This window comes from Amblyomma mixtum, chromosome 1 (genome assembly GCF_055824585.1).
Source record: "Amblyomma mixtum isolate Tamu chromosome 1, ASM5582458v1, whole genome shotgun sequence".
NCBI classification, from domain to species: domain Eukaryota; kingdom Metazoa; phylum Arthropoda; class Arachnida; order Ixodida; family Ixodidae; genus Amblyomma; species Amblyomma mixtum.
Window position 1 is genome coordinate 275993261 of NC_143012.1, and position 26208 is coordinate 276019468.

At 49.0% G+C, this 26208-nt stretch overlaps 2 protein-coding genes across 3 annotated transcripts in view; one reads left to right on the top strand and one right to left on the bottom strand.

Moving 5' to 3' along the window:
• Positions 1–378: 378 nt before the first annotated feature.
• Positions 379–6324, bottom strand: LOC149371771 (uncharacterized). The gene is made up of 5 exons (XM_089566061.1): positions 6113–6324; positions 5368–5550; positions 4381–4581; positions 3244–3482; positions 379–1119 (listed from the first exon to the last, which is right to left on the bottom strand). The coding sequence occupies exons 1-5, from the start codon at positions 6123–6125 to the stop codon at positions 610–612; spliced, it is 1146 nt and encodes a 381-aa protein (XP_089422187.1). The 5' UTR covers positions 6126–6324; the 3' UTR covers positions 379–609.
• A 7062-nt stretch (positions 6325–13386) lies between these two features.
• Positions 13387–26208, top strand: part of LOC149371772 (clotting factor G beta subunit-like) — a 32716-nt gene continuing 19894 nt past the window's right edge. The window contains exons 1-3 of one of the 2 annotated variants that reach the window (XM_089566062.1): positions 13387–13685; positions 16768–16935; positions 23717–23917. In XM_089566062.1, the coding sequence (XP_089422188.1) occupies positions 13610–13685; positions 16768–16935; positions 23717–23917 (445 nt within the window). In that variant the 5' untranslated portion in view covers positions 13387–13609. The remainder of the gene's footprint in view (positions 13686–16767; positions 16936–23716; positions 23918–26208) is intronic. The other variant, XM_089566063.1, reaches the window with a different exon arrangement.

The window sequence follows — 26208 nt, forward strand, 5'->3', positions numbered from 1 at the left end:
ACAGCAGTTGCTAACCCTGGGCCGCAATCCGCGGCATCCTGCCTTACTCCGCTGGCCAATCGCAACAGTAAACGAAATCAGCTTTTTAATGTTTGGCTATACCAAACAATCCAGGTATCAAAATCCTAGAGCTCATAATTTTTTCTTGTGGCGAGATTCTTGTTTAGGTAACAAAATACGTTTAAACAGCAGACTACTTTTTCCTCATGGAGGAATTCTGTGCGCGGAGGCTGAATGTGGGCGGAGCTTCACTGCAGACTAAAGTTGTATCCGATTATAGGTATATGCTATTGCCATGCATGGGCACAGTGCGGGAAGGCAAGATGATGCAAGCAGCATACACATTCTACACTTTCATATCACAACTACCACGTTGCGTTACTGCAAAAATCAGTGTGCATTTTATTTGTCTTTAATTTAAATATCACATGAAAATGATGGCTTTACAGCAATAATGAAGGCTCTGCACGAATATTCACATGCTCATGTGCAACAAGGTCATTTCTTATAAGTTACACTCTAAACAAAATGAAAACCTGCCAAGCATCTGCCCTTTTTCACCACAAGTATACACACACAAGAAACCACTAATTTCCGAAGACATCACAGTCACACATCAGACAGCAGCAAGATGTGTAGTAGTCGTGGTGGAATGGTCAGCGTGCAAGCCAGAGAGTCAAGGCAGCAGGCATACTTGAGGCGAAATGCTAGAGAGCACAGCTGTTGAAGTGTGGGAACACTGGAAAGCTCCACAATGACAGGCTGCAATGATGCAGCCTTTTCCAGTGACTTCAGAGTTGTCCATCGAGGCCTGCCCATGAAAGGATTGGCACGCAGCATCCATAGAGCCAATGGAATGCTCTTCAGCAGTGCGTAGTGTAGGACTGTGTTCCCCGCGGAGTCTTGTGCAAATGGGTTTCCCCCGTATCGAACAAAAGTTCTGACCGCCGTCTGTTCTCTGATGTACACGGCTAAGTGGAAAGCAGTCTGTTGCAAGCAGTCAATGTAGACGTTACAGTCTGCTCCTTGGTTCAGAAGACGCTGCACCACAGCAGGACTTGCGTGCGACATCAGAGCACAACTCAGTGCAGTCATGCCGCGGCTGTTCTTCCCATCCACCTGACAAAAGGTAGCACAGAAAGAGAGAGTCAAGCATGTGAATGGAGACACAAATTTAAAACGTGACGTGGTTTAAAAATTGGAGGGGAAACTTAAGCTCCGCCTTAAGGGTGCGAGACGCTAGCGTTAATGGGTTGATGGCCATATATTCAGATCCGCCACGGTGGCTCAGTGGTTAAGGCACTCGTCTACTGAGCTTGAGTACCAGAGTTCGAATCCAACCACAGCAGCCGCATTTCGATGGAGGTGACAGCAAAAGGCGCCCGTATGCTGTGCCATGTCAGTGCAGGCTAAAGATCCCCAGGTGGTCAGAAATTATTCCCGAGACTGCACCTCTTTCTTCCTTTCTTCTTTCACTCCCTCCTTTACCCCTTCCCTTACAGTGCAGTTGGGGTGTCCACCGAGATATGTGAGACAGTTACTGCGTCATTTCCTTTCCTCAAAAACCAATTTTAAATTTTTTTCCATATATGCGGCATTGATCATTCTTGACTTTACATTCATAGATCCCTGGGACTCCTCACACTATTCCTGGGCGCAGTGGTGAAGTAGTTAAGCGATGCGCCACTGCCCTGTGATGGTAGGCGCTGCCAATAGTGGGGCTTGTACGACCCAGGTTGCTCTTCCCGAGCAACCTCTCGCAACCAGTCATTATTTTAACTGCCACCTGCTGCTGTGGTCAGTTTGCTCAATCCGGTGGGCAGGTGTAATGGTGTCACAAGGTCACATGACCCAGGTGACCCACCTAGGTTGCTTCTCCAGGGATTTTGCCTCACAACATCAACACCACCGCCACCGGATTTTCTGCAGGACGAGAGCCTTAACGCTACCGCGCTAAAATATGACACCATTTGCTTTATGATGGCCCTCAAGAATTTTCTTCCTTGAAACAAATAAGGTCGTGTCCGCAGCTGTTTCTGTACACACCAGTACACATGCTAGCTAGCACTAGTATACTGCTAAGAGCAATCAAACTTTCCCAAGTTCTCCAGAAAGCTAAGCAAATGATACCTGTATGTGAATGCCTTTTAACACAACAGCAATTCTTTCAGCATGGTTGGTCAGAAATTTTGAGGTATTCATTTTACTTTGTAAAAGCAAGGTAAACAGTTCCATAAATGCAGTCACTTTCAATACTGACTTTCAGACCTGCTTTTTTGCTGCCTTCCAGTGTTCTGTTTCCATCCAAAATAACAGTCTGATGCTAGCAGCACACTTAAAATCCATGACTATTTCAAGCATGCCACTGCTTTCGCAGAGTAGCAGTTCAGAACACTGAATGTTCAGATCACCATTTTTCACAAAAGCCCTAGGGTAGCAAACTCATCCCAGCATGCCAATACTTGCAGTGGTATATTTGGTAAACAGGCAGATAGCTTGAGGGACGTGTGCCAGCAAATCTGTGAATCTGAAGCGAAACTCTTAACTCTATTTTTGTAATTACTCACCAGAGTTTAAAGAAAACTTAACCTAATGTCAGCTTTGTCGTTCTGAATGCTTAGTACACAATACAAAGGATGTGAAATTTTCATGGTTTGCAGGGATGCAGAGAAACAGATCTACTCAGTCAGTGATCACTGGTTGTGATTAGAAAGGCTCTAATGTGTGCACTCAGTTTGATCGCTATGCTGACTCTGTCGAATGATGAAAGCAGTATGCAACAAACAAATTGAAGTTTGCCTGTACCAATAGATTCCTGTATTGGACTGAAAATATTCAAGACAGTTTTTTGGGTGCAGATCCAAGAGGCTAGGTCGCACCACCAATCACTTGCAAACAGTGATTACATCACAGAGTCCTTTTCGGTACTGATACCATGAGTTTGATTTGAATGGTGGGCAGAAAAATGTTCCATCTTTAAACCCAAATTTCTCAGCAGTAAACCTGCCTTTTGCTGCGAGACAGACATGAACATATGCACAAAAAGAACCACACAACCGACTTTTCACTAAGGACAACCACTGTATGAAGCTGTCCTCGATGTCTTGTTATTCAAGATGCCCATGTGATCTGTTTCTCTAAGCCCCGTGCAATGTGCAAAAGAAGTGGTGTTAAATCAGGGAGATCATTTGTGACGCTATTTTAAATAAACACTGCACAGCCAGCCATGTCTGGCAGCCTCACCAATGCTCCAGCAGCCAGCAAGCGATTAACCAGCTCGATGCCATCTGGTCGCACAGTGCAAACGTGGTGCAGCGGGGTGTTGCCCTCGTTATCAGAGGTGGCGGCACAGGCTCCTTGGGATAACAAGTAGAGGATCACGCCACAATGACCAGAACTGCAGGCGAGCGCCAGTGGTGTTGCTCCTCTTTCATCCCTGTGTTCCATGTTGCTGCCCTTGAGCACAAGAAGCCTCACCATATCTACGAATTAGCAAGAAGAATAGTAACAGCAGATAAGAACTCCAGGACTATTCGCCCTCGTACACGGCAAAGGAGTGATGACGATAGCTGTGCCACTTTTGCTGCATCGTCTCCACAGACAAACATGCAGGTGTGAAGTGGATGGTGATCAGTCACAGAAGTACAGCATGGCTTCCTTTTATTTGTGTCCTTTGTGTTTTTTACCGTCAGCCCTGACCTGTCCTTCTTGTGACTGTGTGCACAATATTATGTCTTTGTCACCTAGTCAAAATGCAGCAGCCAAAAGCATGCCCTTTTAATGCCTCCATCAGTGATCACAGTTAACCCAAAATACAGAACAGGATGGTACATACTGAGAAGCATGAATTCATTGTCTCATATAGGGAGTGGGTTCGATTCCCACCACAAGCCGGTTTCCCACCGGTTTCTTCAAATGGGCACAAGATTATACCCTGTCCTGGTGCTTGGCTTTCTAGGGTGGATGGCTTGGGCAAGGAGCCTCCGCCTTCAATATCGGTACTCTGAGCTTGAGCAGGCACTTTGGAAAAAAAAGGGGGGGGGGGGCACAAGGGAGCTTTACTGCAGAAAGCGAATTTAACTTAGTTGTTTGAAGGCGGAACAAATCACTGGCCCGTCAACGCAACAGTTTGGTCCAAGACCCTTTTACCAAGCATTTCACCCTAGAAAAGTCGAGCACCCGAGGGGAATTTTCTACCAAACAGAAAACTAGTGGGTACACAGCGGCACTGGGGACAGAACCGAGCACCTCCCTAATGCAACAAGGATTCCCTACCACAAAGCCACCGCTTCGGCAGTGAAGTAATGCCACTCAACGCTTCACTATAATGAGCGGACAAAGTAACAGGTAAGCCAGAGAATACAGAAAGAACACGCGTACCAATAATGTCATCTCTGCAGCTGCCAGCAGCCAAATGCAGTGGTGTCCTTCCATAGCCATCAAGGGAGGAGACGTTGGCACCACTATTGAGCAAGAGCTGCACCACGGGCAAGTTCTTCCGCAAGACTGCTATGTGCAAGGGTGATGATCCAGTAGATGCAAATTGGTTCACACTGCAGCCAGACTTGATAAGGAGCTCAGCTGAAATGCACATAAACATTAATATAGAAGAACCTTACAGCAATGTAGAAAGTCGACAAAAGGATGGATGTTTCTCCACCTGGGAGGAAGATATATATAGACAATAAACCTGTTTACTCCTGCTCCTCCAGTGCAGCACTATCACTTCATCATCATCATCAGCCTGACTACGGCCACTTCGCTTCAGTCTACTCACACTAGGTAGCTAGGAATGAGTTTGTGTGTGTATAATTCAGCATATGAAATGGCAGTTGTAGCAAAACAACATTTGCATGATCTAAAATGAATGCTACAGCTTCATCTCGCTACAAGCCGAAGACAGCGTTACACTGTGCCATCCAGCTTGGCGGCGAGCCTATATTGAGGTGAGGCAGTAGGAGCCAAGTTTGGCTATCCAGTACGCTGATGTCGTGAGCTGCAGTTCTCCTGTCAGTATGTGTACACGAGTTGATGAGACAGCAAGCAAATAAAGGCTGATTAAAATCAAATGACACAGCTGCGTAAATTATTCCTGGACAATGATGCAGTTGCACAACAAGAAAGTTCAGTCAGAGTGGGAGTAAAAATATTACACATACAAGTCACATAACAAGAATGACTAGAAAAAGAAATTTCTCATTGCTATAACATATGCATAAACCTTCAAGAGCACTATTTCCTGCCTGCTGAAACAAGCCTAGGAGGCAGATCCACTATTCCACTTTCACACGGAAATGAAGACTAAGTTTCTGTCTGCATTTGAATGTACTGACAGAAAACAATGGGTGCAGGCCACTGAATACTTACTCATTTTTAAGAGGTCTTTCTCAACAGCAATGCATATGGCAGGTTTGCTTTCACCTCCCGTCATAATTCGTACATCTGGATCCACTGGTGCCCCTTCGGTGCCACGAAGCAAGGCCCATGCCACAGGAGTGTCATTATTATTGAGGGCAGCCAGAAACCGGCACTGTCGTTTCCATCTGGGCTCTGTATGAACAGCAAAGAGCAACTGATTACCAGTGCAGAGGCTTATATTTCTGCATGCATTATCCCCATGCACTTTAGCATGCTGCATTCGGCGTACGTAAGATTTACTTGGCGTACATCGATGCCCATCTTACAGTCGGTACAGCTTTGAATGGAAACCTTTCTATCGTATTACGGCCCTTGATCTTAGTTTAGTGTAAATATTTTCGTGCGTCACCAGCAAATGTACTTGTTTATGTATCTGACGTCGAAGCAGTGAAGTGGTGCTGGACACTGTGCTGCACTTAAAACTACGTATCAGTTGCCATTTCCGCACTGAACTGAGGCAGCGCTCAAATGAACACTTGTAAAAGGATAGATTAGTCATGAAATCGTTTACGGTAAGCCGACCTGGTATGACAAGTAAAGCATGCTGCGCTCTTTAATAGGGCACAGCATACACGCCGACAGCTATCACGAACTATATGCAGCGTGTAAACACTACGCTGCGATTTCCGTAAACACAGGGGAAGCCGGAGGGACCGTTCAAATACACACTAAAGGACTTGCAAGCAGCACTTACCAGCTCCATTCATCGTCAGACAACTTTCTCCTCGAGACGCGCTAGCAGCAATGAGCGAGACGAACAGAATGGTTCATTTCTTTGTCAGACGGAGGGGCCGACGCGGACACAAAACAAGCGGCCAGTAGCATGCCCCCTCGCAACACCGGCGCAGTCAAGGTCACGGGAATGCCCGGTTCGGCCCCGCCTCGACTGTCGTTTCGCAAGAAACAGAGGAAACTTACTTTTAGTTTTAGTGAATTGAATCTTTCCGCCAGGTCCGTGCCAGCCAGCTGATCGCGAGAGAAGGGTGCTACGTGGGGAGAACGTGAGAGAGAAAGAGAGAAAGAGATAAAACGGGCGAGTGAGTGAACAGGAAAGCGCGCGTGCGCGGGACATGTTGCCAGGTCGTACTCATTCTGGCGCGCAGTTTGGCCGCTCGGCCTACAGCCTAATGGAGACGAGAGATGATTGTGATGGAGACACCAAACTGGGCGCGCACAATTTGGTGTCTGGGCACGCTTCTGACAGGCTGACCGACAGGTGCCTTGATGGCCAGCACTTGTCTGTACTCTGGGACAGCTTTCTGTGGCTATGCAGTGGAAGCTACGAAGGCGAGGCGCAAGACTTTCGCAAGCGCGCTCTTATCGCGCGCATCCACTGCGTAGCCGCAGAAAAGCTGTCCCCAAGTGTATATCCGGCTTGGGAAATGGTGGAAGCAGTGATGTTTAGAAAGACTGGTTCCGATGCTTGTGTGATTAAGACATCAGCTGCCCGGCCAAAGAAAGAGGGTCATCTTCGCAGTGCCAGATAATTGGCACTGCTCCGGTTTCGTTGTTTGTCTTTTATATTTTTTTGACTGATGAATTTTTTAATGCTCAGCTAAGATATCTAATGGCCTCTCTGTGTTTTTTTTTTCGATTTTGATATGGTATTGTGTAGTTGATGTAGTCGACACAACAAACGTCCAGATAAAACAAATAAATGGGCAGGTTTATTAGCCTGCGAAGGTTACATAAGAATACAGAAAAGACGGAGCACAGCACGCATGTCCTTTTCCGCAAGCGAGTTCTAACGGCACTGCCCGTGTCCCTCTCTCCGACCGGATGTCGAGGGGGCCGCGGTAACCGGCGAGCGGTGTCCAGATGTGGCTCCGCGCCTCTTGGGCCTCCCGCTGCTCTTCCAAGAAGGGGAGCGTGGTCGCCGGTGCTCGGAGAATGGCGGCCGCTGCAGGACTCGAACGGCCGGCGTCGCCTGTGCACTTGTCTCAAGAAACCGGAGCGCCTCCGTCGACAACAGTTGTTAGTGACGTAGACCTTACTTATTGTTACACGCGTTGTGTACCAATAACTTTGCGTCTATGCTGTTTAATCGTTTTCCTTCAGTACAGTTGCAAGTTAGCGTTCGTCTGTGTTTTTTTTTCTCTCCTATGTCCTGTCTGTATTGCTCAACGTTGTCTGCAATCAACGGAAACTTTTCTGAGAGGGTTTCCATCAAAGCTAGCTAAATTTCCTTTGGACTGCTGCGCTTGGATGTATGCTAATGAGTATTTATTCATTTAATACAAATCTTCTCCACGTCGGGGGGTTCCCCTAAACATTGGACTGAACAGTTTTGGAGAAAACGATATGGTGGACTGTTTGCAACGCGCTTACAGAACTTTGCCCTAAACTTTCAAGTTCGGCACTCTCAAGAAGTGTGACGAAGAAACTTCGGCAGCGGCTATGCAAGAAAAGATCAGTATGACAAAGTATGGCAGAGTGCATGGTACTCTGCCTTGCAAGAGCGACCGGCGACGCGGATGACTTTTCGTGATTCATTGGTTTCGAGCGCCAAGAAGGAAAACGCTGCCGAGAACGAAAAATCATCTGCGTCGCCGCTCGCTGCACACTCTTGCAAGGCACAGTGCCATACGCAACAGCTGCGTCACACGAAGGAGGTGTTTCACACCGAGAGCCGCGGTCTCGCATGCGTAATTAGACGAACTGGGACGAAATTTTAGACATGCGTATCTCAGGGCACAGGCGTGTTACTAAACTTGTACGAAATGGAATAGCCCTGAAAAGTAAATGCCTCCAAGTTCTCAATATAAATATGCACGCTAACTTCAGGCAATAAAAATTTTAGCTAATTACTGAATTTATGCGGACAATTAATTACTTCAATTTGTGTCCGCCTGGCCGCATTACCAAGGAGCAAAAGCAGCATTAGCGTACGGGGATTCGCATGTTTAAAAAAAAATCAGTAAAGTCTAACTTTGAACACCCTGTACTATACGTGCACTTCAACATGTGAAGCTCGGTGCGGGCGTATGTTTTCTGCCCAATGGAAAGGCGGATATATGTTGAGATATGCTGAAAAAAAAATTGGGGAGGACACTTAAGCTCCGTCTTAAGGGTATGACACGATATCGCTTTGGTCATTGGTAGTAATGGTCATGCTCTACTTAATATTCATAGATCCGTGGGAGTACTCGTGTCACTCCTGGCGCATCGGTGCAATGCGCCACTGCCCTGCGATGGCAGGTGCTGCCACCGTTGGGGTTCATCATCACCATCATTATCATGAGCCTGACTACGCCCACTGCAGGGCAAAGGCCTCTCCCATGTCTCTCCAATTAACCCTGTCCTTCGCCAGTTGCGGTCACCGTATTCCTGGCGCATCGGTGCAATGCGCCACTGCCCTGCGATGGCAGGTGCTGCCACCGTTGGGGTTCATCATCACCATCATTATCATCAGCCTGATTACGCCCACTGCAGGGCAAAGGCCTCTCCCATGTCTCTCCAATTAACCCTGTCCTTCGCCAGTTGCGGTCACCGTATTCCTGGCGCATCGGTGCAATGCGCCACTGCCCTGCGATGGCAGGTGCTGCCACCGTTGGGGTTCATCATCACCATCATTATCATCAGCCTGACTACGCCCACTGCAGGGCGTAGTCAGGCTCTCCCATGTCTCTCCAATTAACCCTGTCCTTCGCCAGTTGCGGTCACCGTATCCCCGCAAATTTCTTAATCTCATCCGCCCACCTAACTTTCTGCCGCCCCCTGGTATACGCTTGCCTTCTCTTGGAATCCACTCCGTTACCCTTAAGGACCAACGGATATCTTGCTTCGCATTACATGCCCTGCCCAAGCCCATTTCTTCTTGATTTCGGCTAGGATGTCATTAACCCGCGTTTGTTCCCTCACCCACTCCGCCCGCTTCCGATCTCTTAACGTTACACCTATCATTTTTCTTTCCATAGCTCGCTGCGTTGTCCTTAACTTATGATGAACCCTCTTTGTTAGCCTCCACGTTTCTGCCCCATAGGTGAGTACCGGTAAGATACACCTGTTGTATACTTTTCTCTTGAGAGATATTGGTAAACTGCCATTCATGATCTGAGACAACCTGCCATATGCGCTCCACCCCATTCTTATTCTTCTAGTTATTTCCGTCTCATGATCCGGATCAGCTGTCACTACCTGCCCAAATAGACATATTCTCTTACTACTTACAATCTCTTGACCAATCATCAATTTCACTGTCACCTGCCACGGTGCGCAGTTTGCTCACAATCCTGGGCAGGTTGGGATTACGCCACAAGGTTACCTTACGTAGGTGGCGCACTTGCCTCCTAGGTTGCTTCTCTGGGGAATTTTCGTGAATTTTTCTCTCACGGTCAAGGACGCCGGCAATGACGCCGGATTTGCTGCGACGCGAGCTCCTTAACTCTTTCGCACGATATCTGCGTTCACCACCACCTCTCGTTTGGCTCAAAAAAGAAAAAAAAAATGTTTCAAGCGTGGACCGTCACGCATGCAGTAGGTGAGGCGCTGGCACACAAAGGCCGTAGTTTAGCACCTTTCATTCGATAGTTCCCCATGGCGAAGTGGCGTGCCGATGCAATATGCAGTTAAAGTGGTATTAACGCTACAAGAGCTTCCGCGAGAAACAACAAAACAAAACAAAAACATCCAACCAGCTTATGTGCGTTCAAGTTTATACGTGCATACCGACAGCTGTAGCTGGCAGACTGCTGTTGGGTGGACCGTACACTGGTTATTGGTGAAATGAATTAGGGAAATTCGCGAAGGTGGAGTAGATTTGTAATAAGGGAGTAATTGCTCATTGGCATCCACCCAAGCGCAGCCATACGGCTACAGCGGCAAGCTAAACAGCTTCTACAGAAACTTCGTACTTAAAGAAAAATTCGTCCTGTCCCGGGGTTCAAACCGGGCCCACCGCTTCATCGGAGCAGTACGAACTAAGCTAACCGGGACGGCTAGCATGAGGTAGGGCGAGAGAGAACGGATCAATAACTCGCAGTTAACTCGAAGTGGGAACAGTGTTGGTTGAATGATTGCATTATTTACCGTCCTATTAACAATCACGCCGATGCTCATGCCCTCCAAACTGACCTTTCACACATAGAAACTTGGTGCAAAACATGGTTAATGTCCCTGAATGTGAAAAAAACTTCGTTAATTTCTTTTCATCGGCGACGTATTTACCCAACTCCTTGCTACGTACTTTGCGGTTCCGTTATTTCTCCGACATCAACATGTAATTACCTGGGAATTAACATATCGCATGATCTTTCTTGGTCCACCCATATCCCTGCCATTACTAATGAAGCTAATCGTGTCCTGTCTTACTTACGACGTAATTTGCCAGTAGCTTCTTCGTCTATTAAAACTCTCGCCTAGATAACGTTGGTTTGTCCCAAGCTGGAATATGCATGCGCAGTTTGGGACCCCCACATTTCTTATCTAACTAAAGCACTTGAATCAGTGCAAAACCATGCAGCTAGATTCATCCATTCAGACTACTCTTATCATTCTAGTGTGACTGCCATGAAGTCAAGAGCTAACCTGCCTGACCTCGAGCTGCGACGCAAAATCTGCCGACTCATCCTTTTCCACAAGTTTTATCACTTATCATTCGCAGATATAAAACCAGCTCATCACGTGTCCCCTCGCACCAGTCACAGCAAAGCCGTTTATCCCCCCCCCCCCCCCCCCCCCCCGCGCAAGCACCACTGCGCACCTTCATTCCTTCTTTTCCCAGACTGCAGTAGACTGGAATGGCCTGCCTGCCGATGCCGCACTCTACACCAGCCCCGTCCATTTTAAAAAAAGCCATTGAAAATGTTCTGTTTTAAACCCCATGCCATTCATTTCAGATTCATTTTGTGTATTGTTTCCCCTTATGTAATACCCCTATTCAGGGGCATTTGAGGTGTACAAGAAATATAAGGGAATCCCCCAAGGTGGAGTAGAACACCTTGTTCCCATTGCCCCGCTCATAGTGTGCGCAAATTAAATAACCAAGTTGCACAGGCTCTTATCCGTCGGTTACCCTCGCGGATCAGTAATGTCCTTAGTACGAATTTACTCATCAGCGTAGACATATATCTGATAGATGCATGCGTGCTGTGCGTGCGTAATTGCAAGGTGTGGAGCAAAGTGGGGCGCGTATGCGCCACTGCGCGCGCGCAGCAGGCACACGTATACGTCGCCGCTGAGCAGAAACTGCTCGGCTTATCAGGGCTGAAATGCTAGGGAAATGAGTCTTTGACCCCACCTTGTGCAGAGCGAAACACCTTGTGCTGTGGCACTCTTTGGCCAAGCTGCCCCTGCGCCATTAAAATTCGTCGCCATCATCATCGCTGCGCTAAAACTCTTTGTTACCGAACCCCAACAAGTTGGCCATGTATGATCCGTATTTTCAGCCAGAAAAGAAAGGATAGCTGGATGTGGCAAGAACCATGTGGCATCAGAGGTGTAATGTCGGGGTAGATATTCAATTCACTTGTTCGGTGGAAGTGGTCGTACGAGTTACAAGTGATGGCGTATAAGTGAAGGACCTAGTGGTACGAAGTCTGCGAACCGAGGCTTCATCTGTCAGCGCACTGCGAGGTCCGCAAACGCCGGCCAAGATTCGAAGAGGTTAGTATAGTAGGAACAACTACGAGTGCAGCACGCGGTGTCAGCTAGTCCAATGCGAAGCCTTAGTGCTCAAACCTTCGCTAGACTTAAAAACGTAGTGCACGCTGGCTGGAGATGACTGTTGTTCACTCGAGCACCTCGAAAATTTGTGCGGAAGCTCTACTCCAGACGAGCGAGAGTCTTGTCGTCTTGTCTTGTGCTCCGAACTAACCCGAGCTACTCGGGTAATTTCGGAGGAGCGTCAAGCCAGCTGTAGCCAATGGGAAGAGCGCGTCGTGCCACCTGTAGATCACGTAATCTTGTAGCTTCATTACAAATATCCCTTGCAGTAGGAAGTTAAATGAATGATTGGCCACGAGAGGTTGCTTGGGAAGAACAACATGGGTCGCACAATACTTCCGAGTGTCTGTGATAGAAAAATCTAGCTGCCAGTGAAGTGTCGCATCGCTTAACCGCAGCGCCACTGAACTCGTTGTGCTATGAGGCTTCTCATCGATCTTCGAATTTCAAGTAGAGAATGACCAATTCTGCACATATATTCTGCATATAGGGACCAATTCTAGTATATAACCCATTAAAGCTATCGCGCCATATTCATAAGGCGTAGTTTAAATGTCACCTCCAATTGAAGAATGAACGTATGCTTTCGCACGTGTGCTCCGTTTAACCGCGTCAAACCCCTGCCACTTTTTTTAAGAATCTGTGCTCTGGTCATCACGCCTAGTCTGCAAAAACCGCAACGTATAAGGATTAAAATCGCCCGTTACCGCGCGGCTAGCTGTGAGGAAGCACACGATGCTCTCGTTCTAAACAGGAGACGTGCTAAAAGCTCTGCAGAGCAACTGAGCCAAACTATACAACATTTCCGGTATCCGTGATGATAATTCAGTGGGTTGCGTCATGCATAAGGCGTACCGCAGTCCTGCCCTGAAGGTGCCGTCTGTACGTGTTGCAAGTGCGTATGCAAGAAGGAAGCCACGCCGGCAAGGAAGCGGCTATCCGCATTCAATGCCGCAAAAAAAAAAAAAAAAAAAAAACAAGACTCGGCACGGAGTCGTTTTACGCGATAATGATCATCAGGTTTGTTGACCAAGCGCAAGTTTTCTTGGGACAGGACGCGTCACTGAGGTCTTCCAGTTCGGTGACGCAAGAGTAAAGCATCAGCGACGCATACGAAGGAGGAGCGGTCCTACGACGATATCTTCACAACCTTGGGACTCTGGTCATCTGAGCTGTCTTTGTTTCGCTAGTGCCCATGCGTTAGGTTGTGTAGGTGCGTCTGATGGCGGGAGGGGGGGGGGGGGGGAGATTTTGGCGCTATCTGCAAAATCCCTTCCCCAACGAAGCGACAGTCAGATGCTATGGCGTGTGCGAACGAGTGAGCGATACGCCGCTGGTCGGCAGTGTCGTCGCGATTGCTCGCCCGCGGTGCAAGGGGTCTAGGGCTCCGCTGGCGACCGGTTTGGTACGGAGTACTCTGCGTCGCTGACGACCGCCAGCTCGGTTCTCTCTCAATCATTCGCCGCGTCGACCACGCAGGGACGTCGATTTCGCGCGCTTGCGCGCGTGCGTTCCCTACTGCGCGACCATGCCGTGGTCTACGCCGAGGGCAGCGGCCGTGGCCGCACTGATCCTGCTTTCCCTGGCAGCCGCCGCTGCGAGAGGTGGGTGCTCCGGGCGACATTTGCACGCCTCTCACGCACAGCTTGCTTTTGCTTCGCGCTCATATGACAACCCCGGTGAACAACGTCGTTAGACCTTCGAGCCTCTTCTTGGAATACATGAAAGTGCGAGTGCAGCAGCAGAATGTTTCCTCGTGCGTACATCCGTACCGAGAAAGAGACAGGGATGTATGCGGCAAAATAATGACCCGCTCTCTCTTTCTCTCGCTTCTCCTTATATAAAGACGCGCCGGTGCATGGGCGAGCTGATGTCGGCGTTTCACAACTTGCGCGCAAATGTATCAGAAGCAGTATCCACTTTATATCATTGGTTTAGAACCTTTTGCTTTTCTGAATCCGTCTCTTTTTTGCCATTTAACCTACGCTTTCACTCGCACACGATTACTCAGACGCTCCACTATACAAAAGTGGGGGTTTTCAAGTTTTTGTTCCGCCTTTCCAGACGACCCTCTCTATGCGTAGTGTATTAACATACAAGACGTGGCGTATTAACATATAAGACGTGGCGTATGAGTCGGGTATATGGTACGAGCACATGAGACTACTTCACTAAAAACTTCTCCGAAGGTTACTTAGAACATCTTTGATCATTACGCGAGGCCAATTCGTATTAAACATCAATGTGTTACAGAAAGTGGCGCTTCTTTTAATGATGCTGTGAATGTTGGTCGGGTTATAAGTCTGTCTCAGCGGACATGCTGAATAGTTTTAGAGTTTCTGGTTACAGAAAAAACAAGTCCGCGCGGGGGGTTCAAGTAGCCGGACACTACATTGACACCTCGGAGAAGTGGCCTCAGGCCAGGCGCACGGCTGTAAAGGCTGTTGCGGGACGACGAGGAAGGAGGTCGGAGTAGGACCGAACGCAAAAAAAACCTCGATGTTGTGAGTACCGGAGGAGTAGGCCTGGGTCATCTCACCCTATGCCAAGTTCTCGATATGTGGCTCGCTCAGCCCTGGCCTGAACACGGATGGTGGTGGTCTAAACATACAGGCGGAATCAGCCTTACATAGACCTGTCGGCAATTGCTCCGCCTGAGTCACTGATTTAAGAGATTGCGTCCCTACCACTGATCCATAAGGCCATTGTCCTCTGTGCGTGTTCTAGGTCTTCTACTTCATACATCTGGGACTGGGACTCCGTGGCTAAACGCGACCCGTAAATCGGCTCACGCTACTCTCGGTCTGATTCGACGCATAGCTATGCGCTCTGGCGGAGCGCGTTTTTATACTGCCCGTCAGCTCGTGCGCTCCATCCTTCAGCCGCGGATAGTGTACCAAGCGCAATTTCATCGCCTCACCCGCCGACAGTGGGACTCCCTTGAATCAATCAATCGGGAGGCTATGCGCGCCATAACTTATCTTCCGCGTATCACACCCATACCCATTCTTCAAGAGTACGCTCAACTTAATACATTGAGTGAACTTATCGACCAGCGTGAGGCAAACAGAGCACGCAAGATGTCGCTTCAGCTTCATCGTTTACAGACTCTTCCTCCATGGTCATACTGTCAGCTCACAGACAATCGCCCCTCTGCTTCGACGCCGATAACAGCCGCCCATCTTCCTTCAGGGTGCATAATATACACCGATGCATCACACACAGCAGTGCAGGGAGTTACTGCAGTTTACAGTCCCTCACGTCCTCATTTCAACTCCCGCGCTACATATAGCACGGATACTTGCTCCCCCCTGGCCTTGGAGCTTCAGGCGATACACAATGCCATTGCTTCCCTTCCACTCGTACCTACTTTCGATATTGTACACATTTACATCGACTCCCTTGCCGCCCTTAAGCAGCTTAAGGCTGTCCGGCGCACATTCCAAGTTACACAATCCATTCACCAACTTTGCACAAAATACCCCTGTCCTGTGCGTATACACTGGATTCGCGGGCATGCCCAGGATCCGCATAATATTCATGTGGATACAATGACACACCTTGACACATCCGATATCCCGCCACCTTCCCCTCTTCCCTCAGATCCGTTCCTGTCCCATGTTTCCGAGAAACAGTCTTTGCGTCAGCGAACACGCGCTCTAATTCCTCCGTGTTCGTACCCTCTCCCCCGGAGTCTCACTCGGGAGGAGGAGGTATCTGTGCGCCGGATTCGGACAGGAGCGGCTCTGACTCCTTCTGTGCGTCATCGGTGGCGTGACAAACGTTACGAAGTGACAGACAAGTGTCCCCATTGTGGTGCTGCGCCCGACCAGTGTGATGAAAAACACTTGCTGTGGACTTGCCCGGCTACAGCTTCCGTGAGACGACGTTTACTAAGAAAGGTTGGCCTGCGATGGGACGTTGCAGACGACTATACCAAGTGGACGCTAGATAATCGCTATATCACGAACTTTTGCCGCTTTTTAAGCGAGGCTTGTTTGCACTCCTTTTTGTAACTTTCTTTCCTTTTTCATTATGCCTGATGGCAAACAGCTCGAATAAAAAAAAAAAAGAACTCCAGTAGTGATAGTGACACTCATCGTCGTTCAGTTCGGAAGGCGTCAGGGTACACAAGTTCCCGCCCGTGCCATTCTGCGTGGGGTTGCTACATTACAAAGCACTCCTGGTGTCGAGATGGGCCTATTTGGCGTTCTTTGTCAGGTGGTACCCCCACGCGGAGTGGCACAGGTCAGAACGTAAAGGTGGGGTCTCCTACTTTTGCTCAGGATAGTACGTACAGTTTGCGCTTTATGTTACACCATAAGTGGTTTATGATCCCCTCCCAAGTAGTGACGCCAATACTTTAAACCTGCAGAACACTGGTGGTTCATTGCACTCTTCGTAGTCTAGTGACAATTGCAGTTCCTGCTTTGGGAAAAAATAATTTAGTTTAGCAGCAGCGTACTTTTTGGAACACGTCGCGCATCTAATTTGCTTTATGAAGCTGGCGTTCGGAATAGCAGATACCTCACCAACTGCACCCCTCTCCAAAGCCCAGGCAAACCCAGCCAGAGGGAAACAAACATCTTTTGCAGAGTTATAAAGGGGCGCGAAGCCAACGCTCACTGCAGCTCAGCAGTAGAGCGAATTTTGGGGCGGATAAAGCATCTGATCTGCTTTTTGCAGCCGGCGAACCCGGAAGCACGCGTCCTCATCATCAGTACGTGTCTGTGAAGCCAAGGGCAATCAACTCGGAGGACTACAAGTATTTCCTCCCCGACTATAAAGGGCAACGAACTCGACGTTCACCACAGTTTGGCAGCAGCTCCCTCGGCAGCCTTTTTTCTGATGAAGGTACGCATTTAGCGTTCCTCTTCTCTTCGAGGCCGTCCGAAGGTCATTATTGGAAATATGTCGCCTTAAATTGTGCGCTAACTGATCGTCGGAAATGAAATTGCCTCACACAGGTCGCTCCACAGGTCCGACGGAATTGTTTTTAAAGGTACTCGTTTCAAGAGTCCTTCCTCAAAGTTTCGGTCGACGAAACTTCTGCATGCTGAATCGCGTGTGTGGCGCCGTGTCTGTTTCGTGCTACACGTTACAGCAACTGCACACATTTCCTAGTGGGCGCGGCACACGGCGCAACTGTCGCGGTTCCGTGCTTCGTGTTCTTTATGCAGAACCCCTGCAAAACCTCTCCAGTCGCCCATGTGTCGTCGTCTGACAAAAAAAAAAAATAGACGGTGTCGACAATGTGCAGTGAAGGAAATTGGTACAACTCAAAAGAGAAAGCGCAACTGACGCCCAGACGGGGACAATATCGTTTCCGCAATCAAGCAAAAGATTGATATGGCGCTAGTCATCGGGGAAGGAGATAAGGAGACGACACTAATGGAATATAAAGTAACGCAACGCAAGGTGGTAGAACAACGCGCCCTTAGTGAGAACAAAGGCAGCGGAACGGAAAGCGATCGCGGACCTGAAATGGCGGCAACTTGCATCACAACTGCCAGCTGTTAAAGGCATGCCCTCATCTCTGGCCATCTGTAGACGACTACAACTCTTTGGAGGGCATCGTGCACCTGATCTATTCTTTTGCCTTTTTGGTCAAAACTTAGCATTCACCTATTAGTTGCCAGTCGTGAACTGCTGTCGAATGTATCTTCACTGTCGTCTTACTGCTGTGTATTTTGTACTTTGTTCAAAACACCGTAAGATGAGATAGAGAGATAGATGTGTGTTTAAAAAAAAAAAAGGCAGAAAGCTAGGCCTGGTACTAGAAGCCTGACTACACCCTGCAGTGGGCGTTGTCAGGCTGCTGCTGCCGATGATGATGACGTAAGGCGATGGGTACAGGAGACGCGCGAATGTGTTTGCAGATACAGTGCAATGCAGCCACGACTTGAGGTCAGCGCTGCTTGGGATGCGTATACGCATACCTGAAGCACCTTGAAAGTTTGGAGAGCTTTTGGTCGTGTGGCCATTTGACACCCTCCGACAAAGATCCGCTGCCAAAACGCGCTATTGAAGTGGTCAGCACTTATTCGCCGAGTGTGCGTCGAGCAAACCTAGATTACGTGGTCCACTGTTGTATGAGTGTGAAAAGTCATACATATAGTTCGCAGAGTCTGCTCGTCTAATTAAGTTGTAGTGACGCAAGCGAGTAAATCACCCCAAATAACAGTTTACGTAGAAGGCTTGCGTGGTCGCGCTGATGGCGACGCAGACGCCTCAAAGTCATGTTCAGATCCAAGAGATGAGAGCGGAACTTTAAAGTCAGTCAATGGTTTGCCGCATGCATAGTTGAGAGCTTTAAAGCATGATCTGCGAGGGATGTCACAAGTTCAAGAAAAGTTGTCGGACGCATATGGATTTCTGGAAACGCGTCGTAGATGCGCAATTTGCCCGACCTCCATGGTGACGCCGGGATGAGTTTGGTGATGCGTGTGGTGACGCCGACATCGGAAAGCCATGCATTGACGAAAATTATAGTAGACGAAGTACGAGAACTCCCGCGCTGCCAGAAATCTGATGAAGACGATGACGAGGAGTTCCTGCTAGCGAGAGTGCTTCCACCGCGGTTAGTTGCATGGCGTCCCTAAACTAGCTTGTTCATGGCAAGGGTACCGGCAAGAAGTATGTGAACGCGCTGGAGAGCTTGCAAGCAGATGTGCATGAAAGACTTACGTTGTCGGTGGTGTACAGGATACCTTGTACTTGCGGAGCGGTTTACATTGACCAGACGGGGCGATGCATAAATGTTCGTTTGAGTGAATATTGCAATTGCCGCTCCAATGATTCTTCATGCAATCTTACCCGTCATTGGGAGAAAGGTACATGAACTCCTCTTTTCTCTAACACCGTCATCCTCGCCAAACATAAAGATAGGTTAACACGTGAAATTATAGAGGCATTTCATATTCATGATAGCAGTGGCGGGTGCATCAGCGATCCTTCTATCGCTCTCAATGATAGAGTTTTCTTATTTATCCGAAAGTACATCTAACAGTATCACGCGCATGCGCCTCAGTGATGATGTGTGTGTCTCACGTCTCACTGTATGATCAGTAGTTTTGGTTGTCTTCGTTTACTTTTGGGGCTTTCCTGGATAGGAAAGAAATTAAAGAACGTTCTCTTCGAATAAAAATCAGTCGAGAGTCAGCGCTTGTGTTGTGTCTTTCTTCGTTCGTCTCGTTTTCCCGCGCTTTTTTCACTATGAATCAATAACAACTCGCCTAAATCGCAGCCTTAATTAAGTCCGCTTACTACGAGCCTTAGCATACAACGAACGCATTATGCGCGACTGCTAGGTTCATTATAAGTGGGCTCGACTGTATTCCTACCATTTCGCAGTTTTTATTCTTATGCCAAGACGTGGTAATTTTACAGAATGTGTTAATGAGCGGACCCCACGCGAGGAAACACATTTGCGCTTGCTGTTACGCGGAAACCGTGGTGGCGTCATATTCAGTCCTCCGGCCGTGGCACCCTTTAGTTTCAGAGCAGCGCCGACTCTTTTACCGGACGCCGAGGTCAAGGACTTACGATTCGCGCACTCGTTCTGTGCCAGTACTACGCGGAATGGCTTCGGCTGAGTTGCCTTGCAACACAGTTGGCGCGCGTTCAGACTCGTGACGCACGTACATTTAACGACGGCAGACGCTGCTCGGAAAAAGCGTTACGCCGGATTGAGAAAAAAGAGTAAGGGAAGTGAAAATAAAAATAAAGGAAGGAGCAATTAATCCGTCTTGCCTGTCGGCCGCTTTTAACAGCAACGCATGGTGGTATTTGACTCATGACGGGAGAAAAGACGCGTGGACTAGTGTTGGAAGAGAGCGCAGATCCTTCTTTCACTGGCGGAAGGCGCTGGCCGTATTGCCTCATAGGGGCGAATGCACTGCGGTGTGAATGAGTTGGCCCACCTTCCTAGTGTCCCTCACCGCGCGCTTTCATTTTCTGATAACCAGTAATCATCATCATCATCATCATCATCTCAATTGATCGAGGGGTTTTTATGTTCCAAGGCAACGTTCACTGATACCCCAGTACACGTGTGTTTTTGCGTCACCTCCACGGAATGTAATCGCCGTGGGGGTGACCTAACCCGCTGCCTTGTACTCAGCGCCCGAACATCATAGGCATCGCGGCGGCGCGACAATGTTGGCGCTGCAGCTTCAGTGTCTTTGCTTTCAAGTGTGGTGCTCCATAGTCTGAATTGACCCTATGCTTTCGGATTAAGCCAAGAAGAGGACAGTAGAAAGAAAACAACAATGAGAAAACGATGTTCTCCTGTCTCCTTCCTCCACATAGAAAGAAAGAGAAGGCACAGACAGAGCTCGCATAAAGCCTTTGCGCCTCTTCGATGTCTTGCAGGAAAGACAGGGACTCGGTTGGTGTACCCTGGGTATACACTTTTTATTTACAGAGGACTACGTACAACAACAATTTGACAGCATTGGATCTCTCTGGACGCCCCGTGAACCCGCGTGCCTGGCTCCAGCCGAGACCAAAATCACTTGGTCGCGATCGCGGCATAGAACACCGCGTGCGTCTTGCGTCCCCTCCCCACAAGTAAAAGTAAAATACCTAACAGAGAAACTTTCCCATGACCCGACTATGACGTAAAATTAAAAGGCTTCCACACCCCATAATTTATGTTAATGGGCCTTTTCTCAGTTGTATACGCCGCGTGTAAACACCGCCTGCCGGTCGCGGTGGTGCTCGAAGTGTGCTGATGCATGCTGCCCGGACGGGGGAATCCGACAGTTTCGACGAGTTTTGTACGCCGCGCAGAGCGCCGTTTCAAATGGTTAACGTAGGTGCCGCTTCATATTGTTATGTGGCCCGAAGTCTATGTCGGCACAAGGACGTGCCGTAAAACGATCTCCACGCCACGCAGCTCCGAAGCGGTCGTCAGGCCGGGGCTACTACCATCATGGCTCCACCCGGCGAGTCACGAACCACTCCTTCTGCTCCCTTCGTGGTCATGGCTCCTCCCCGTGACCCTGGTACCTTTTCTGGGAACGATGGCACCGATGTCGACGACTGGCTCAGCCTATATGAACGAGTGAGCACCTATAACCGGTGGGATCCCACCGTGATGCTAGCGAAGGCCATCTTCTATCTTAGTGGCACGGCCCGGGTCTGGTACGAAACCCACGAAGAAGAACTGACGAGCTGGGACACTTTTAAAGAAAAGCTCCGTACTTTGTTTGACAGACCCGATGACCGGAAGCTCTCCGCAAAGAACCAGCTCGCGTCGCGCGCCCAGTCGTCAACCGAAAGCTATGTGGCATATATCCAAGATGTCTTGGCGCTTTGCCACAAGGTCGACGCCGCCATGACCGAGTCCGACAAAGTGAGCCATATTCTGAAAGGGATTGTGGATGACGCTTTTAATTTACTGGTTTGCAAAGACTGCACCACCGTGGACGCAATCATAAAAGAATGCCGTCATTTCGAACAGGTTAAAAGCCGCCGAATTCCACAGCAGTTCTCTCGGCTCCTTAATACTGCCGCCACTTCTTCCTGTGAGGAACAACGATTACCGCCCCGCGCCTCTTCCGATGATGACCCCGTTGCCGGCACTGTGACCCGCATCGTTCGCCGCGAACTGGAAGCCCTTGCGCCTGTTCTGCCCCGTCCGACCGCACCTGATAACTCTCTACCCCGCACCTCCACCAAAGATGTTACGTGGCCCGAAGTCTATGTCGGCACAAGGACGACCGGAGCACAGGGTACAGATCACAGCCAGCCCCGAGCGGCAAGCGCGCACACACCGGGCACTTCCTCTACGTCATCTTCACGGAGATTATCCGTTGCAATATAGACCAAATAAAATAAATGGCGCCAGACCTTGCACTCCATTGACGTTGTCAGTTTTTTTTTTATACAGCGAAAAGCGGTTATAGGGAGCTCATCCGCGATTGCCCTGAGTACGCCGTGATCACGAGTGCGCTGCATCCGCTGCACGCGCCACGCGTTGCCTTCGTCGTCTTCGGATGTGGCGCGAAAGAAAACGCGCCCGCGTAACGCATGGTTAGTGCGCGTGAAAGAACCACAGATCGTCGAAATTATTCCACCTTCCTCCCTTCCCTCACGGCGTGGTTGAGTCTAGGGGGTGTTGTGTTGAGGTGTCCGCCGAGAAAAGAGAGAGGAGACATTTGTTTAGCCAAAAGAGGAATTTGCTGGAGCTGCGTAATCGGTGCCCCTTGTCTATGACTTCGCTAGCGCCAGCTTACTTGCGGATTCGCTGGATGATCCAGCCTTGCTGGTCCAAGTTGTCGCTGCTCAGGCCCGACACCCACTGCTTGTGTGTCCAGTATGGCGGCCCGCTTGTACGAATAAATTAGACAGTCTAGTTCCCAATGTTATCTTATTCGCAGCCTAAACGATCCATTAGTTTTGAGTAAAGGAAAGGCGCATAAATGACTCAGTGGGTACATCAATGGCACTGCGAGATGGCGGTGTTTACCCGAATCGCGCATTCTTCTCGTGTAGTCCGACATGCTGTTTTGTTCGCTGAATTGACAGCCTATACAGCATTACCTGAAAAAGCAGTTCTCAAATGCCATGGCAAGCGCACGAGAGAGAACCATGCGCTTTAGCAGGCGGCGTCGCAGACGATACGCCCGGTCGCCTCCGGCTGGATTGATGCAAGAAAGGAGCATCCTCTTTGAAAGGGGTGGTGGCAGTGGCCACCATGCTCTGCTTTTTTTAGTTTTTGATTTACCTCTGTTATAAATTTGTCTTAAAATTGTATCAGGCGTCCGCCAGCGCCAAGTATGTGTGTAATCACGGTGCTAGTCATTTGATACAGTGCGCGGTTCGTTTATCATACTGTTTGAGGACTGTCCTCAATGTAAACCTTGCTATCGTTTGAAACGCAGTATCTGCGAGGGAATGTAGCGGGTGCGTCAGAAATGTCAGACTACACGAGAAGCTTGCGCGATTTGGCGAAACACCCAGCGTATAAAGCACCTATTGGAGGTGTCTGGTTTCACAGGATACGTTTATCGTGGTGTTTGAAAAAGAGAGCTTCTAAACGATGTAGCATACTTTCTCACACTATTGCTCTGCAAAACACTCGCCAAATGTTAACGAACAGCCCACTCCAAGGGTAGTTCGTGAAACGAGGAAATTATTTCAGAAAGTTTTACTTCCTATGTGTTCCTATGGGCCGCGCTCCGGCTCCGTACCCCCAAAAGGGAATCACCCCCAGGCGCACATAACGCGCTGGTTTAAAAATACGCCGCCTCCGAAATGACGTTCCACACTTTTACAACCTGTTCTAGGATAAACTTGGCTATTCTTCACGGAGGGACGGCATCGTAGGTGCGCTTTGAAATCAAAAACTTCTGTGAAAACTTTTGCTTCCATGTATTCCTATGGGCGTTAAGCCTACTTTTCACCTCCAGTCGAATCCGGCTGCCGGGACCCCCCCTTTTGTATGCAAACACAGCGTTGAGCTATACACAACTATTGTCCCATGACACAAGAGCATAAGAAAAATATGATGTGCATGGTGTAAGTGATCGCCGTGTGCAAAGGCTTGTGCGCTTTTGACGTCTCATTACGAGTTCCTGGGAGCGGTCTGTTCTGTACGGCCGTGGCTGATGCTGCCTTTATATTCTAGCGCGGCAGACGTGTCGAGCAAGGCACCTGGTTCGGGTCGACGAGACCACCGACGGCACCTGCATGCCTGTAAACGAGTGCCTCGAGTCGCTGAAGGACGTGGGAAGGCTCAAGTTCCCCATGTTCTGCGGCCTACGCGGTCTGCTGCCCATCGTGTGCTGCCCCAACAAGGACCCTCCTCCGCCCCCGCCGGCGCCCCCTGGTGAGTCTATATTTCTTTATTCTACTCCCTGCATGGGCATTTGCATTATAAAGGGGAGGGGCACATGAGCAGGAATTGAAACACCAAAAAAAAAAAATGTAGGGGCGATCAATTGGAGAAGTTAAGTTCAGAGTACACGAGACTGGGGAAGTAAGACACAACACAGGAGGCAGTGCTCTTCAATATTGCTGACCCAAAAGACGCGGGTTCGATCCCGGCCGCGGTGGTTGAATTTCCTTGGAGGAGAAATTCTAGAGGCCCGTGTACTGTGCAATGTCAGTGCACGTTAAATAAGCCCATGTGGTCGAAATTTCCGGAGCCCTCCACTACGGCGTCTCTCATAGCCTTAGTCGCTTTGGGACGTTAAACCCCATAAACCAAACCAAACCAAACCAAACAAAACCAAACCAAACCATCAAGTTAATACAGGCTTTCATTGTGAACAGGATCGCTTACACAGTAGCATATTTGAAATGGAAGAAAAATGAGCGCAGGCTGAAAGTTCTAAAATGCAAATCATATAAAATAACACTTGGGGTCCGTGTCAACGAGGGAACATAGTCTACTAAGCATACGCATTGACAACACTGTAGACGAAATTATTGAAGGCCACACGGTTTTGCCGGAGATACGGCTATCAGGAAGCATGACTGGGAGGGACGTATTTGACAGATCAGGGCTCTCATTCATTTGGTCTATGGGCTCGTGTGTTTCAAGTTGTTCTCCCCAAGCAATGCGAGGAGAAATAGCCCCCGCAAGCCTCATTTTCACATGGCATTTCCACAGTCACATGTCGCGTGAAGTCGTGTGGTGGGAGAAAAGATGTCCAAGGCTAGAATGCTCTGTCGCGTTGCACAGCGGTCACGCCGTTGCCTCTCGTATGTATACCAACAACAAAGGCAGAAAAAAATAATATGAGTACCAGCCACAGCAGCCGCAGCAGCCGCAGCAGCGACAAACAGCTGTCGCTGAGTTTTGCGTCTTACCAAAGTCGTGGTCTTACCCAGCAAGGGTAGGTTTTGATAAATTCTTTTATTGGTATGTATTGCCAGGTCGGCTGTTTTTTTTTTGTCAGCAAGAGTTCACGCATAGTCCGCCGCGTGTTTAGTGATTTCCTCTATCTTATTTTCACAATAGTGGAGTTCACTAAAATGCGGATGACTATGTGTCGACCCACGAGGGGGAGGTAGTCAGTGGATTATCTGTCAAACGAGGATGAATAGCAGAGATGGAAGCTGCTGGCCTCACATCGTACAGCCTTTGTCAAAAGTTTGGAGCCCAGAGGGTTTGCTTCTGAAGCACGCTGCCTGGTTCGTAATGCATATTCAGCACTCCAAATTTGCTGAAGGTAAGAAGATTTCTGGTCCTGCCTCCTCCAATGGGTAGGACTACCACGAATGTTACAGGAGTCCCACTGCGAGGATTAGAAGCGAACCCCCTGGGCTCCAAACTTTTGACAAAGACTGTACATCAGAATACATCATGACAGATTCTCATACAGCCTATAGAAACTATGTGTGGGACAATATCGGGGCACTTTGGCAGCCTAAAGTGCGCTAGGCGAAAGCCTTTGTCGCGCTACTCCGACTTCCAATGACTGCTTATGTTTGTTACGGCTGCACCGCTTGGGAGCCATCCTCCTCCACTAGATGCCGCACACCGAATGACGACGGAGCAGCGCTCGACGCCGTCAGCTCCACCTGTCGACGAAGATGACGTCACCTTTTGGCAGCTGCGCTCGTCGATGAGTCACCCGAGGCGCTGGATGTAACGCCGGACGGAAAATAAGCCATTAAAGGCTTTCGCCTTACAAAAAATTGCAACGCTGGTCTGCATAATCCTGTATGAATCAGGAGCTTACGCATCCAGCAAACAGCTTGATTTGGATACCAGTCATCAGCGGGTATAATTAGCGTGCACGTGCCGCCTGCCGAGAATTTCTCTCCCGGCTTCCCTCTTCCCCCCTTCCTGGAGATGGTGACTCATTTCAGCCTTTGATAACTTCTGCCGAAATTGATTTGGATACCAGTCATCAGCGGGTATAGAGAAATGAGCGTGCACGTGCCGCCTGCCGAGAATTTCTCTCCCGGCTTCCCTCTTCCCCCCTTCCTGGAGATGGTGACTCATTTCAGCCTTTGATAACTTCTGCCGAAATTGATTTGGATACCAGTCATCAGCGGGTATAGAGAAATGAGCGTGCACGTGCCGCCTGCCGAGAATTTCTCTCCCGGCTTCCCTCTTCCCCCCTTCCTGGAGATGGTGACTCATTTCAGCCTTTGATAACTTCTGCC

Excerpts from the sequence above, each read along its gene's own strand:
- LOC149371771 (XM_089566061.1), bottom strand. Across the intron at positions 3,483-4,380 it reads CTGCAGAGATGACATTATTG|ATATGGTGAGGCTTCTTGTG; the intron begins GTACGCGTGTTC and ends GCTAATTCGTAG. Across the intron at positions 1,120-3,243 it reads TGCTGGCTGCTGGAGCATTG|GTGGATGGGAAGAACAGCCG; the intron begins GTGAGGCTGCCA and ends ACCTTTTGTCAG.